The 16815-nt window shown below is 38.5% G+C and overlaps 1 protein-coding gene across 1 annotated transcript in view; it reads right to left on the minus strand.

Annotated features, from left to right (window-relative positions):
- Positions 1-3276: 3276 nt before the first annotated feature.
- The window catches only part of LRRN1 (leucine rich repeat neuronal 1), a 39513-nt gene continuing 25974 nt past the window's right edge, over positions 3277-16815 (minus strand). The window contains exon 2 of the mRNA XM_032647561.1: positions 3277-8740. Coding sequence (XP_032503452.1) covers positions 6311-8461 — 2151 coding nt within the window. The 5' untranslated portion in view covers positions 8462-8740 and the 3' untranslated portion in view covers positions 3277-6310. The remainder of the gene's footprint in view (positions 8741-16815) is intronic.

Below are 16815 nucleotides of genomic sequence, written 5' to 3' on the forward strand. Positions count from 1 at the left end.
CCAGTTAGAATAACATTTGGTGAAATAGAGCATTGTTATGTGTGATATTCTAACAAGAGGAAAAATAATACAGGAGCATACATTTTTAGTTAATATTCATAGTGGCCTTTTTTTCATAGTTTTATCAGTAGAGTAGAAGGTATTTAAACCAATTTGCTTCTTATAAGATAGAAAGCAATATATTTTAAAATGAAGGGCTATTGAGATCACAAAGATATGGCATAAAAACTCTTCACTTAAAGGTACCCCAGGGAGTTTATCCTCCTGAAAACCTCCTCCACCTCCACCCTCCTCCCATACACACACACTGGTCCGCTGGAATGATTTACAGGAAAGTTAAGATTAGATTACACTGAGAACCAGAACAAGTCTTTGCTCTGGGTGATGTGGTGTAAAACAGATCAGAGAAATGATTAAAATGTGAGGCAGACCTTAATGGTTACAAAAGAAAAAGACTGAGGCAGAATTTTTCTCCCCACCAAAGCCTGTGGCATTAATCCCAGGTTTATACACCTTTTGTAGGAAGGTCCTTGCAAGATCCTTACAAGGTCATGAAACCTACCCTTTTTCTTGCTGCTCTCAGGGAAGAACTAAATCAATCAAGCAAATGAGATGGCCAGCCCAGTCCTCTGGGTGCCTTTTAGCTACAGAACAGTTTAGTGGTTAGTCTCGGGCCTTAGAGTCTGACAGCCAGGGTTGAAATCTTGGCTTCAAGATTTGACTTCAGATTAGGACTGATGAACTGAGGCTCAGTTTCTCCATGGAAAAAAATGATATACCTATTTCATAGAAATAACCATACTCTGAGTTCCACCCCTACCCAGACTACCCTCCCCCTTTTTTTAAACTGTTTTTTTCTTCTTCAGCTTCAGTGTCTTCCATTTGCTTGCATGTATTTGTGATCACAAACAGTCCCTTACTTTTTCCTCTCTCTGACTTACTATTATTTCCGTATATTGATCTCAGGTTTGGGTCTTAAATTAGACCCCTGTACTCTGAGTCCTCACTTCTGGGCAGTGCCTCTCTTTGCTCCATTTTTCCTTCTATCTCAAGTGCCAAATTGGCTTTTGGGCTCTGTGTTCTACAATCCTGGTCCAGATTTAGCCTGCAGACCATTTTATAATGGAAAAACAATAAGTTTTATGCATATAGACCTCAAGTTTAAGTTCTGCCTTTTACAAGCTGTGTGATTTCAGGTAAATTGCTTGCATCTCTGAGGCTGAGTATTCATTTTTCTCCTCTCTAATGGAGGGACAATGGTACCTGCCCTGTACCCACTCCCTGGGGGAGGCGGGTCAATTAAAAGGATTAAATGTAAATGATCTATGTGAAGTTCCTAGCAGAGGGTTATGTACACAAAAAATGTTTCTCCCTCCTTTTTCTTTCATGTCACCACTGTAAATTTGTTTTTCTTCCCTCCAGGACCACCCTGTCTTGTTTATGTTAGTAAGACAGGCTGCGGTGCAGACTGTCTTACTAATATACCCAATTCCCATTAAAATGCTACGTAATTCAGGGCAGCCCCCCATTAGGAATTCATGACCATTTTGTCAGGGCCCAGGCTGAAATTTACCTTGTCAGTTTAATCTTATGGGAGAGAGGGAGGGAGGCAAGGTGGAAAGGAGAGGACTGCATGGTCTGACCCACTGTGCACCCAGAGCTACTTTCATGAAGTGAGTGAAACTGGTTTTGCTTCATATTAAGTAGAATGTAACTGACAAAATTGGAGTATGTCAGGAGGGCTATCACATTTATTTAAAAAAAAAAAAAAAGACATCCTTTTAATGTGTTACGGCCTCTGGATAGAATTTTTTTCTGGGGAACAGAGAGAACCCTGAATAAAAATATCCCACCAACTCCACAAACTTGGTGATTGTACAAAAGCCATTTGTTTCCAGGTATGTCATATACACCCTTGCAACTGCCCAGTTATATGAATTTCACATTTGCCCCTTTAAGCTTTGGAGCTAAACATTGAGTTTGTTACTAATTTTACATACGCCTTCCATGATTTACTGCTAAGGAAAGAATGAGCTTGGCATTTCCTCCACAAAATCTTTCAAATTTTCTGAGCAGGTAACAGAGAGGAGAGTATAGGAGAACTGAAGGTTAGAATTAAAATTTAGCCTGATGTGAACACAGTTTTGATGGGTAGTTTAGAATTTCCCAGCACATAAATCTTTAAAGGGGAAGAGAGAAGAACATTAAGACATAGAGAAAGTTTTCAGTGTCATCTCCCATGGGTTCTCCTGTATGTACTTACTCTGCTTTCCCCAGGTGCTCTGTGACCTCCAGCCTCTCACCTTCTATAGATACTCCCACCTCCACCTTAGAAGGGTGCTGGATGGATGGAGAGGAAACTGGAAGTGACGGCCCCATCATGATCACCCACTTAAAGAACTGAACGGTGTCACCAAATGATTACTCCTATGGGCCCTGGTTGTCTTTTCTGTAAATTGCGAAGAATAATAACCAATTTATCAGGACTGTTTTGGAGATTAAATTAAATCCTCAGTTTCTCAGGATCTGTAGTACAGAATAGTAGCCTGAAATATACTAATGGTCAAACAGCTGTGGGAAACGCTATGTAATTAATATTAGTACCATCAAGTCTCTGAGGAGTTCTACAATACAAGAAACCCATTTAGTTCTGTTAACGTGTGCTGGGCAATGCTGAACCAGGAGGTACAAAAATGAGTTCCCTTGCCATCTCCTTATTCTTACCACATACCCTAAGTTCCTGACTTGGAGTACAGAGAGAAGGAGCTGGTGCTGGTATCACTGCAAAGGGGGGAGGGGGGGAGGACTGAGAAATCATGCCCACACCAGATTAGATCAAGTCCTGCAGAGATTCTATGCCAAAGTCATTCCAGAGCTCTGGATGGATGATGACTCTCAAATTCATCTTTTAAGAAATATTTTTCCTCCAAGTAATCCCTTATGAATAATAATAAAAAACTCTATTTGCAAGCAGGGTGAGAGTGAAAGAACTGAGGTGAAGAAAGCATTTTCAGTTGTAGTTAGAATGCATCAGAAATAGTTAAAATCCCCTCATCAGTGAATAGAAAGGCAGAAAGCATGGTTTTCCCAGCAAAGTGTTAGGGGTGTGTAATGTTTTTTTTCCAGTAATGAAGAAAAGAAAATGCCCTGGAAGATGAATACAGAGAGAGAAAGCAAACACCAAGTAAAGGACTGATTGTGGTGTCCTTGGCAAATAAAGGAATGAATAAATAGAAAACCACATGAGAGAAAATAATGGACTTCAGTATTGTTTGTTTGTGAAAGAATGGAGATGACTCCTTTTTGTCAATCACACAGCCAAATTAGAGAATTTGATAATCAAACATTGCATTTGTTTTTATATTCATGGCATCAGTTCAGTTTCTCATTAATTAAACAGGCAACTTTGGGAATGCCTGTTTTAAGAAGCTGATCCAGAAATAACCTTGTAAAATCAGGTTAGAGATACATTATATGCCCTGAGGGCAGCCCGAAGCAAAAGGGAAAATATGAAATTAGAAAGTGACCTATAATAGTCACTTCATTGGTAAAGGTGACATAACCTCCATTACCAATCAGGACCTAGTATGATGTCTAATTTTACTGGCTGTCGAACTTATCAAATTAAATTAAGTACAAATGAGGAAATACTTGGCTAGGGAAAAAACAAGTGCTATGCCATTTTGCTTTCTATTAACTGAAAACCAAACCAAGTAGCACGGACAAGGAAAAAGAAGCTCAAATATTTTATTGGAGGAGGAATAAAAGGGATATTTTTCCCCCAAAAGTGGCCTGGCAAAAGGTAGTTGGCAAAAAAACACGTGGATTTCCTGGTGATTGCTATATATCCAGAATAGAGAAATGGTTGTTTTTTTTGTTTTTTGTTTTCACTTATTCCACTAATATTTGAGTGTTGATTATGTGCCAGGTTCAAATCATTGCTTTATGGGATAAACAATGCCTCCTCCCTGCTCTGGGCTCCCTGCTCTGGGCTCCCTGCTCTGGGCCTAATGCTTCGGTGTCATTCCCCTTTCACTGTTTTTCTTCGATAGTCCACTACTCTCTGTAGATATTTGAAGACAAGAATCCCCAACAGGAAACCCCCACCCCCACCCTGACCCCTGCCCATGGTTGCATCCAAGGCATCTCTAATTCTCAATGTTTCCCACATGTACTCGGCAATGTAGAAGCTTTCCTGACCCTCTGCTCTGCCCTTGTGCTAAAATATGTCCTGAATAAATGAGAACTTGAGGATATAGTGCATTTTTGGAGCAAGGTCACCAACAGTTGTTGAGAACTGAAAAAGATAAGCTCTGCACAGCAACCTAGAAGGCTGCTGGACCCAGAGCAATAGAGGGAGGGCAGAGTTCTCAATGGGCAGGAGTCTGACCGGGGCAAGTTACAATTCTTCCCTGGGCCTAGGTTTTTCTGCGAACAAATGTAGGCTGTGGACAAAGATGCTCCTGGTTCAGACACTCATTGTTTTCCTGTGCAGCTTACTTGCTTCAGCATTTGAAGTTCTTTTCTCCACCTTAGAAATGGGAAGGAAGGTGACGATTTTTTTCCTAAGCGATTCATGAAACAAGGAATTTTACCAAGAAAGAAATCCTTCATCCTTCCTTGCCTGCGCTCTCTTTCTCCCTTTTCCTTGCTTTTGCTCAGCTGGCACCTGCTTGCTCTCAGTCCCTTTTTACAATTTCATCGCTCCTGGTGTGATAGCATGTCTGCGGAAGCAGGTGCCATCTAGAGCAGCCTTTTAAAAAGTTTCTCTGCTTTATCAACCTGCATTTTCAAGTGGGTCCTTTTTCCTCCACCTATACCTTTAAATCTCCCCCCTCCCCCACTTTGTGGAACTGGGATCCTACCTAAATCTAGCTCCTTCTGTTGTAAATTTCACACACATTACCCGTGAAACACTTAATTCTACAAAACTGTTTCTGTATATTATTTGGATGAAAAATGCCAACCGTAGAGAAGTTGTTCTGTTTTCTGTTAATCATTTACTTGTCTCAGCAGATATCTCCCCACTGATATGTGGACTAATATGGATCTAGGCGTAATGACAGCTGTTAAAAGAGGAATAACATGTAATACATTATGGAATATTACATAGCAGCATGATTTAGACTTTGATGGGGAATATGATACTACTAAAAAAAAAAAATCAAATTTTAACAAGACCCTTACAGAAAAGCAATGTGACATATCCAATGTATATATCTCTTTTACCACGTTTAGCTATACATGGGATACAATAATATACCTTTTTTCTTCAAATGAACTTTTCCTTCCATTAGGTCTGGTCAGTAATATTTACAATATAGAAATCCTATTCAGTAAAATATCTTCATTAAAATATTTATTTCTTCCCTTAGAAAAAGAATTCAAAACTTTTTAGGGCCTAGTTTTAAAAAGCAACATGCTATATAGGTAATTTATTTTGGTGGTTGTTTTGGGGAATGTGAAAAATATCACCACTGCAACTAGAAAGAACTATAAATGATACATTATTGCAAGTGTTCTAAAAAAATCAGAACAAAACTAATTTATTATATAGTTCTGTCTTCATTATACACCACATGTTGGTGAGTTAAACACAACAAAATTATTGTCTTTTAAAAGTGTCTACTAAAGATAAAAAGAATAAGGTAACAATTAACATGTAGTTAGCTACATTAAAAAATCTGATATACATATTTCTATTGCCTGTTAGCTTGTTCTAAGCCTTTTAACTATTACAAAAAAAAAAAAGTCGTTCAAAAGCAAACATTCAATTCAGTTGATACAACATTACAGTACAGTCAACTAACATCATTCAACAAAGGTAACAAGTCTAGCCTTAGCTTCTCCAGTTACAAGTCTGTAGACCAAATTGCTACAAAAAGTTCAATGCTGCTTCACAACTGTGTGTTAGCTTTTTGGAGGACATGGTACTGTCTGCTCATGGCTTCAGAAGAAGGGGTCATGCTACTGGTAAAAGCACAGGGGAACCCCAACCTGTCATTAATCATTTTATTTAGCATTTAGTCAGAACAGCATTACTGAGTTTAGCACAACAAATAAAACAAAATCGTAATCATAATGATGAGAATAAAAACCAAACACAAACTGGAAGCCTAGAGACGCTGCCAGCTGTGTCAAACCCTTGCGATACGCTATACTAAAAAAATTTGAAATATCCACCCATCCTCTCCACTCTGCCACAAACTAGCAAAGTCAAAAATACAAAAGTCTTCAACTTGTTACTTTTGCAGAATAAAGCAAAAACGTCTTTGTGCTCCTTACTACCAGAAGCAAAATATCCACTGAGTTACCACATGTAATAGCTTCTGGAGGTGTCAACTTGGGTTGGCTTGGTGTCTGCAGTACCATCTTTGTCTTTCTCGCTGTCACCTTCCCAGAGGTTAATGAGTGGTGGGTACAGCTCATTTAGTGGGATTGAAGAGGTTTTTTGCATATACTTTTTTAATGAATGGTGGTAGTTTTTCCTCTTAAATCTTTTGGCAATGTATACAGCAATGGATGCAAGGCTAATGACGGCAAACATGGACCCCATAACTGCAGCAAGGGCTGTACTGGTTTCTTGATCAGAAATGTCCAGCACGAAGGCGGCGTTTTTGGTTGTGACATTAACACATGACTTTTGAGTCTGCTGATGAATATTGGACACTGTGAGACACACTTCATAATCTGTGGAAGGCTGCAGGTGTGTTAGGTTGTATTCGTGAACATCTACCGGGACCCTGGCAGTATATGTTATGTGGGGATTGTCAATCTTCATGGTGGCAGATGACCACTTTAAGTTTGATGTCATGACATTGGAATTAACTTTCCAGGACACTAAAATGGAATGAGATTCTGTCTGCTTGACATATATTTTCAGCACCTGGGTACCATCCAGAAGGGTTCCATTAACCTTAATTGTCACCACTCGAGTGTCTGCCCCTTCAACATTCTGGGCAACACAGGTGTATCTTCCTGAGTCTTCAGTTTGTATGTTAGCTATTTCCAGTGTACCTTCACTACTTAGTTTGTATTTATCTGAAAGCGTTTCCACAGTTATCTTATCTCCAAGGGGAGTGACCCAGTAAATTTCAGGTTCTGGCTCGGCCATGGCCCGACAGTCTAGGAAAACTGTTGTGCCAGTATCCATGTTTAAATGATTTGGGAATGTGTCATGAGGTATCATTGGGAGGCACTGTTCACCTGAATCCTGAATTAAAACTTCCTTCACCTGCTGCCCTCTATATTCAGGCGGCATGGCACAGAACATGGATAAGGGCTCCATGAAGCGGATGTTTGTCTTGTTGGAATTAATCCAGTGGATAACACAGTCACACCTCAGGGGATTGCTGTGGATACTGATCTCACGCAGATTAGGAAGAGATTCTACTGTCTTCTGGTAAACGGCATTCAAGGCATTGTTGTTCAACATCAAGCTTTCTAGGGCAGGGACACTTCGAAAAGCCAAGCGGTGGATATAAGATAATTTGGGGTTATTGGTGGCTTCTAACTTTGTGAGTTCAGGCAAGTTATCCAGGGCGTAGCGGTCCACAGAGACAAGTTCCCCCATATTGTTGATTCCCAGTTCTTTTAACCGGAGCATATTTTTGAAGTCCCCTTCCTGGATTTTGTGGATGGGGTTTTTGTTGAGGTCTAAGAATTTCAAATTTGGAACTTTTTGCAGGGCAAGTTGAGGGACTTTGACCAGTTTGTTATCATAAAACGACAGGCTCTCTAGGCTATCCAAGCCCACCAAGGCATTTCCAGGAATATCAGTGAGATACATTCCTGCCAAAACTAAGCTTCTCAAATTTGAGAGGGGTTTGAAGTTCATATCCAGAATTCCAATCACGGGGTTTTCCCCAATCATGAGAATTTCCAGGTTGGGTGTTGAATCAAACCAGCGGCTATCAATCACTTTCAATCTGTTGGAGTTTAGGTGGAGCCTTAAAAGATTTTTTAAGCCTGAAAAAGCATTAGCAGAAATAGTGCTAATCTGGTTATGGTTGATGTAGAGTTCTTGAAGGTTGCTGAGATCTTGCAGACAAAAATCATTCATTTCCGTAATCTGATTTTCCTCCAAATGCAGAGTAGTGAGCTGGGTCAGGTTTGCCAGCCCTACCTCCTTAATATTTGTAAAGTTGTTTTGGGAGAAATCTAGCTCAGTCAGGTTGAAAAGCTGCTGAAGCTCATCCACGGTCTTTGCGATGTTATTGCTCTGTAAGAGAAGCACTTGAGTGTCACTAGAAAGGTTGCTGGGAATCCTTGTTAAGCGGAGATCATTGCAATCAACGGTGGTGGCTTCTCTGTACGTTGACTGCGGGGTAAACCAGGGCCTAATTTCACATACACAAAGCTGTGGACACTCACTATTTTGTAGGGAAGACCCAGTTAATGAAGTCATTAGCAAGCTCAGCACCATTCGGCAAACTGCTAAAGCAAAGCTCATCCTAGCCATGCTGGCTTGCTGAGCAAGCTCGACTCCTGATAATTGTTAAGTGTTAACAAAAGGTGAACACTATATAGCGGTATGAAGGACAGCAAGCAGAAAATGTAAACATTCAAGCAAGGTCTCTGTTGAGATGTGCGGAATTCCAGAGTCTGAAGGGATGGTTTCCTGGAGTTTTTGAAAGGCAGGAAACAGTTTGGAGTCTTTTACCTGTGTCTCTCAATTCCAGGCATGCGCACAGCTCTGTGGCATAAGTTATTTCAGCCAAATCACAGTCTGGAGATGTGCCTGAAAATTAGATTAGGACAAATATTATGTTTATTTAATATACTTTCTAATACATTATAGCTTTTCTTTTGTCTACTAAAAAGGCATAATCACTTATAAATCTAATAACAATGTTCAAAGAAACTAAAGCTTTTAAACTGTAGAATACTTTTCATATATTATTACACTTAGTAAAGTAGTTTTAGTGTTCCTTCACATTTACAATTAAATTGGGTCCACTTGTATTACTGGGTAAAAACATTAAACACACATTGCACATACACACCCATTCACACACACACACATAATAGAAACACTTAGAAAAGCCCACAGATGTCATTTCTTTAAAAACAAAGGTGACTTAGAAACTACATATATTCATGGCTCCAAAAAAATCAAAAGGTAATTCCTCATGAAAGCAAAACATGAAAGCCAGTTTATTAAAGATTCAAAGTTCATTTTTAGTTATTTATATTTTAATTAATACTTCATTTGTTTTTAGGAATTCTTTCTTTTCCAAATAGTACATTCTGTAGAAATATTCAGCCAAACCTGATCTAGCTTAATTATTCTTATGCAAAAAATTAATCTAACAGAACTACAAAAGAAAAATACCAGTTTTTCTTGTATTCTCATAGCCACATCTGATCTTGACTGAATAAAATTGTAAAAGGACTCTATTCCACCACACTACTGGTCTTCATTAAAAATATAAATACACTTATAAATGTATATATATATATATATATATATATATAATCTCACATGCATGATTTCATCAATCTCATGGGAATGTCATGGCCACTTAATAGTCATGGAGATACACCATGAATATGTTATTTAACCTTTTAAAGCCTCAGCTCCTTCAACCATCAAATAGGGTTGGTCATAAAAGTATCTCTCTTACCGGACTACTGAGAGAATTAAAGGAATCTATGTAAAGCTCTTTGTGTAGTGCCCGGCAGATATTAAATTCTCATGAAGGTTAATTGTATTTATTATCATCTTCTTATATCGCACATCTATTTAATTTTAGCTATGTAGTGGTTATTGGAGGATAAGTAAAAGAAGGAAAGCTGGAGATAATTGATTTTATTTAGCTATCATCTGTTGACTTTGATAAGGTCTTCTGAAGTCAAATATGTACTGCTCACCTGCTTGTAAACATCATATAGTAGCTAATGCTGCTAGTTTTCTGGATTCCAATCAGGTGTAAAAAGCCGTTATGGATCCAGTGTCTGTCTTGCTTTCCCAAGACTACTCTAGTCACTTGCTAAGATATGGAAAGTAGAGATATATATTTCCTTACACTTGTCTTGTTATAATGCACTTCAGCTTTCAGTACTGAAGGAACTTAAGTGACTAGTGTTTTCTTTATCTTCATAAGATTACTGTAAGGATTCAATAAAATAGAGCATATAATATATTTGAAGCCCTAGTGTTCAACACACAGCAGGCTCTCAATTCATATTTGCTACTATTACTACCTTCATACTTTGCAAAACACAGTTATCCTTGTGATGGACCAAGAAGTATAATACTACAAACAGCCAGTCCTAAAGTTCTGTATTTGTTATAGTTTAGTAGAAAGAATGAAAAATTCTACATTTTTTGGTTTGTTTTACAAAATACACAAACCAAGTTACCAGCTAACAAGATGGAGTTTTAAAAAACCATCCTGTCCAGATCTGCCAAATCAGAAGTGGGAGAAGGAAGTGTATGTGTTGCATAATGCTGGATCCTTGCTATTCTCTGTGGGGAGAAACACACTGACATTCTCCTCTCCCCTGATCTGGATAGTTTACCATATATCATGGACATGCAAAACTTTTCAGTATTTAACCCTATCTGATTTTGACTTTTATCAAGAAATTCCATAAAATAAAAACATACCTCAGAGAATAGCATTTTCCAAATATTATTAACTCCACAAGTTTATTACACTCTTTTGTTTCCATATAGAGTAATCCTAAAACAGGGACAGTAGTCACAATAAATGTTCAGTTAAGAACATTTCTGCCACAGGTTATTCCTTAATTGTAATTCAAAATAGAAAACTAGGAGAATAAAATCTACCTTTCGTAACTGAGATGGAATTTCAACTAATTTTTCTGTTTTGACTGAATTGAAGAAAACAGCAGGAAGTAAAATATGTATTAATAAGTCATGTGAGACTCCCAAAGCAATCTGTTACCATGAAAAAATACCTTTTATGGGGCTATACTTTGAATATTGTCATGAGTGATGCCTCCATTTTAGTTTAAGTTATATGACTTGAGGTTATTATATTGAAATATTCAAAATTCTCTTTGACACACATACACAACTCTTTATACAAACAAACAAAGGTCACAAGCTCATAATGTCAGCTGTCATATCAAACACAGAGGGAAGACATTTTCCTTTCTCAAACCTGCATTTGGCTCCTTTGGGAGTAGAGAATGAAACTTCCTTAACACAAAAGGAGCTGTTTAAGATGTTTCTATTTGTATAACATTGTAAATTCTCTTTAGCATTTTTTCCCAGACTTACTTTTGAACATGAAATTATATATAGAACAAAGCTTCAGAGCCCCTATACCATTTTATACGTTTAAAACTTAGGTTATATCTCAGGACCTATTCACTAACAGTGTTTAAAAGTAAATCCATTATCGCAACAAGAGAAGAAAACTACAGACCAATACCTGATGAATATTGATGCAAAATTCCTGAACAAAATACCAGCAAACTGAATTCAATGACACTTTGAAATGATTATACACCACGACTAAGTTGGATTCATACCTCAAATGTAAAGATGATTCAATATATGAAAAGCAACCATTGTAAGACACCATATTAACAGAACGAATGACAAAACCCACATGATCATCTCAGTTGATGCAGAAAAAGCATTTGACAAAATTCAGGACCCTTTCATGATAAAAACACTCAACAACCTAAGAATAAAAGAAAACTGCCTCAACATAATAAAAGCCCTATATGAAAAGCCCACAGTCAAAATCAGACTCAGTGGTGAAAGAGTGTAAGTTTTTCCTCTAAAATCAGGAACAATGCAAGGATTGCTACTCTAGCCTCTCCTATTTAACTTAATGTTAGAACTCCTAGCCAGAGCAGTTAGATAAGGGAAAGAAATAAAAGACATCCAAATTGGAAAGGAAGATGTAACACTGTCCCTGTTTGCAGATGATATGATCTTGTATGTAGAAAGCCCTAAAGATGCCACGCAAAAAAACCCCCAAACTGTTAAAACTAATGAACAATTTAAGGAAAGTTTCAGAACACAAAATCAATTGTGTTTCAGTACATTAACAATGAACCATCTAAAAATGAAATTAAGGAAAGAATCCCACCTACAATAGCATCAAGAAGGATAAACACCTAGGAATAAATTCAACCAAGGAGGTGAAAGACCTGTACACTGAAAGCTACAAATCATTGCTAAAAGAAATAAAAGAAGATACAAATAAATGGAAAGACATCCCATGTTCATGGATTAGAAGACTTAATATTGTTAAAATGTCTATCTACCCCAAATAATCTATAGATTCAATTCAATCCCTATCAAAATCTCAATGGCAATATTTGCAGAAATAGAAAAAAATCTTAAAATGCATATAGAATCTCAAGGAACCCTGAATAACCAAAACAGTCTTGAAAACAAAGAACACAGATGGAGGCCTCACACTTCCTGATTTCAAAACATACTACAAGTGGGACTTCCCTGGTGGTCCAGTGGTTGAGACTTTGCCTTCCAATGCAGTGGGTACCGGTTTGATGCCTGGTGGGGGAGCTAAGATCCCATGTGCCTCATGGCCAAAAAACCAAAACATGGGACAGAAACAATATTATAACAAATTCAATAAAGACTTTAAAAATGGTCCACGTCAAAAAAAATCTTTAAAAAAACCCCAGAAAACATACTACAAGTAATAATAACCAGAGATAGACATATAGACCAATGGAACAGAGAGCCCAGAAATAAACTCTTCTGTATATGATTAGATGATCTTTGACAAGTGTGCCAAGACTACACAATGAGGAAAGGATAGTCTGTTCAACAAATGGGGTTAGATATCCACTGCAAAAGAATGAAGTTGGGCCCCAAGAGGATAGCTACTGTCAAAATAACAGAAAATAACAAACTTTTGGTGAGGACGTGAAGAAATTAAAACTCTTGTGCACTACTGGTTGGAATGTAAAATGGTGCAGCCATTATGGAAAACTGTATGGAGGGTTCCTCAAAAAATTAGAAACAGAATTACCATATGATCCAACAATCCCACTTCTGGGTATGTATTCAAAAGAATTCAAAGCAGGATCTCAAAGGAATATGTGCACACCAATGAAAATTGCAGTATCATTCACAATGGCAAGAGGTGGAAGCAACCCAGATGTCCACTGATGGGTGAATGGATAAAGAAAACATGGCATATATATAAAGTGGGATATTATGCAGCTTTAAAAAAGAAGGAAACCCTGTCATATCTACAATATGGATGAACCCTGAGGATATTACACTAGGTGAAATAAGCCGGTCACAAAAAGACAAAATACTGTATGATTCCACTCATATGAATTATTTTAAATAGTCAAAATCATAGAAAGAGAAAGTAGAGAGGTGGTTGCTAAGGATTGTAGGGAGAGAAAAGAGAGGATTAGATTTTAATGGGTAGAGTATCAGTTTTGCAAGATGAAAAAGTTTGAGAGATCTGTTGTACAACAATGTGAATATATTTTAACACTACTTAACTATACACTTAAAAATGGAAGATGGTAGATTTAATGTTAGGGCTTTTCATTATAATGAAGTAAATTAATTATAATACAGGCCAACTTTTATCACCCACATACAAATTAAGATCTTAAATTCTGCAACAAATAAAAAATGGCTGGCACAGATCTTTTTAAAAGTAAAATTGCTGGGGCTTCCCTGGTGGCGCAGTGGTTGGGAGTCCGCCTGCCGATGCAGGGGACGCGGGTTCGTGCCCCGGTCTGGGAAGATCCCACATGCCGCGGAGCGGCTGGGACCGTGAGCCATGGCCGCTGAGCCTGCGCGACCGGAAAAAAAAAAAAAAAAAAAAAAAAAAAAAAAAAGTAAAATTGCTTTGTTCTAGGGCTGACTGAACTAAGTTGGTCAAATGTGAGAAGAAAACGTCTTCCACAAACAATTCTGGCAGTTTAAAGGAACAATCCCTTAAATAACAAACCGTGGCTTTAAAGGCCCAGAATTGGCAAGGGATGCCTTTCAAAGAGGCCCACAAACAACTATATAATTAAATTTGATGCTTCTTTTTCTAACAATATATGTTTGGAACACTCTGCTCTGAATATAAAATTCCATAGGAAATGGACTGCATGGTCATCACCATCCGTGAAGTTGGCACTGACCCCCATTTCTCCCATAGAATCACGTCAGATGGGATGTTAGTTTAACAAAATCACAATAGTTGATAGGAATTTGGGCTAGGATCCTCATTCATTAAGTTCTTAGGGAGTTGAGCGAAAGAAATAAGCAATCACAGTAACATGACGGTTATGTGAATTCTAGGTATACTAAATCCAAATAGCGCTCAACTTATAGAAAGAACTCTGTCCTGGGGGAATCAAGCGATCTGGACTCAGAGTCCAACTTCTTCACTTACTCACTAGAAGTGTTACCTTGTATGAGCTACATACATTCATTGTGTCTCAGTTTCTATGGCTTAAATTAAGGCTAATTATACATACTTCATATATGAAAACTATGAACACTAAATAAAATACTCTATGTGAAAGTATTCAGCCCAGAATCTGGGGAAGAGTCCAGCACAGACTGAGACCTCAAATCCTTGTCTGAATCTCTGGAACCTCATCAAGTTTGCCGTTAAATTTCATTCTCACCCTGCAGGGCTTTTGGGAGCTAATGAATAGGCAAATCTCTTTAAGACTCTTGGGCATAACAGGTACTTTTTAAAAATTTATATTTAAAAAAATAATTATTTTTTCTAATTATTTCTAAACTATTATTGTTTACCATTTCCATTATATTTTCAATCAGTATTATTGGAATTAATAGTGTTAGAAATTCAGAGACCAAATATTACACTTGGGCTAAATTAAAACCTGATGCAGGCAAGCATATTATGAAACACAAACTCCCCACATGGAAACTAACATCATCTCAGAGACATTATTAGTCACAGCAATGAGGAACTAAAAGTTGATCTCCTAAAAATACGAAGAAAATGCCTTCATAGAATATGTGCTTTTATGCAAAGTTTCTTTGGTGGCCAAATTCATGTACATGTGTATACTATGTACATAATGTTCAGAAAAATCAGTCTTTTAGCTCTGTCAGTCCCCAAAAATCCAGGGCTAATGCCACATTCAGATTTGCATGTCTTCTTTTGGGAATGGCTTGAATAATGGAGAAATGGGATTTTTGTTCCAGTAAGCTTTCCTCTGGTTATAAACAATGATTGTCTCAATACACATTCTCCCTGTAGCCACCCTCCTGATGTGGGTGGGGGCTTGCATGGGGGGCTAAGGTACAGCCAGACTTCGCTTGATGGATTGACCCCCCCATAGGGAATCCCCCCGGGTCTGAAGGCCACCTTGACTTCTACTGCAGGTACAAGTGGCTGATTGTTAGACTCACAAGGTTGTTAAGCTTTTTGAAACAGGAATTTAGCATAGAGTTAAGAGTGTGGCTTCTGGAGAGACATACCTGGTTTCAAATTCAGCTCTGTGAACTTGGGCAAGTTATTGAAGCTTTCTATTTCCCTTTTTTAAGAAAATGGATATAATAAAACCTTCTTTGCCAAGAGTGGTTAAGAGTAGAATGAGATGTTAAACACAGAGCTTTTGGTCGAGGGCCTGGCACATAGCAAGTACTCAACAGATGTTAGCTATTATTGTTTACAGTTTTGATGTCTCATATTGAATCTGAGTCTCTTTATGGGCACTGGGGATGACAGGGTAGTGGAAATCAGTAGAGGGTGCCCTTTGTGGTATTAGCAACTGCAAGTCCTGAAAAGGGACTGGCCAGAGACCTTCTAACAATGTAGATGACTAGTGTAGGTGGAGACCTTCTAACAGTGTAGATGACTAGTGTAGGTAGAGCCAGAGAGAGAGAGAGAGATTACAGAGATTTCTTTATGGAGGGTATATTTTATTTCCCTTGAGCAGGAAAGAAGGTCTTGCAAATGCATGCTGAATGCTGAATCTGCATGGACTTTTTTTTTTTTTTTTTTTTTTTGCGGTACGCGGGCCTCTCACTGTTGTGGCCTCTCCGTTGTGGAGCACAGGCTCCGGACTGCGCAGACTCAGCGGCCACGGCTCACGGGCCCAGCCGCTCCGCGGCATGTGGGATCTTCCCGGACCGGGGCACGAACCGTGTCCCCTGCATCGGCAGGCGGACTCTCAACCACTGCGCCACCAGGGAAGCCCGCATGGACTGTTTTTAAAGACACTAGTTTCTTGGACTTTTGTTTGGCCCCTGACCCTTTCTTTTAGATTTTTTTCTCCATTTTCCAAAATTAAGTTCCTTGTTCACACATTATCCAAAGTGAAGCACCCTGTAGTGTGTGTTAGTGATCACAGATGGAGGGTGCGTATGGGAGGAGGAGCTATAGTCATCTCCATAATGCATGAAGAAAACAGTGAAGTGCATCCCCTCACAAGGACATAGTGGAGCTTGCTGAGGCTCTTTTGCATAAGGAACTGTTCCTGAGAGCCCACATTATTCATCAGCAAACAGTGCAGCAGTGTGAGTGGGCCGAGCAACAGGATGAGGATGCCAGGGAAAGGATTCTTACTTTTGGCTTCACCACAAACTTTCTAGGTGACCGTGAGCAAGTCCAGTGACTTTGTGTCCTATTTTATTTGTCTTACAGTAAGTGGGTTGAGAGGAGAGACAGTCACAGCTTCCTAGACCAACATGAACCTCGGGAAGTCATCTTAGCCCATTCTCCCATGTCATGAAAACTATACTTCGGACCATTTTCAGAGAGGTAATCCTTCCTCCTGCCTTCCCTTCTTCCTCTTACCTCCTTCTCTTCTTTTCCCCCTTTCTTTCCTTTGTTTCCCTTTTTTGGTTCTTAAATTGTTGTA

The sequence above is a fragment of the Phocoena sinus genome, chromosome 11 (assembly GCF_008692025.1).
Source record: "Phocoena sinus isolate mPhoSin1 chromosome 11, mPhoSin1.pri, whole genome shotgun sequence".
In the NCBI taxonomy this organism is placed as follows: domain Eukaryota; kingdom Metazoa; phylum Chordata; class Mammalia; order Artiodactyla; family Phocoenidae; genus Phocoena; species Phocoena sinus.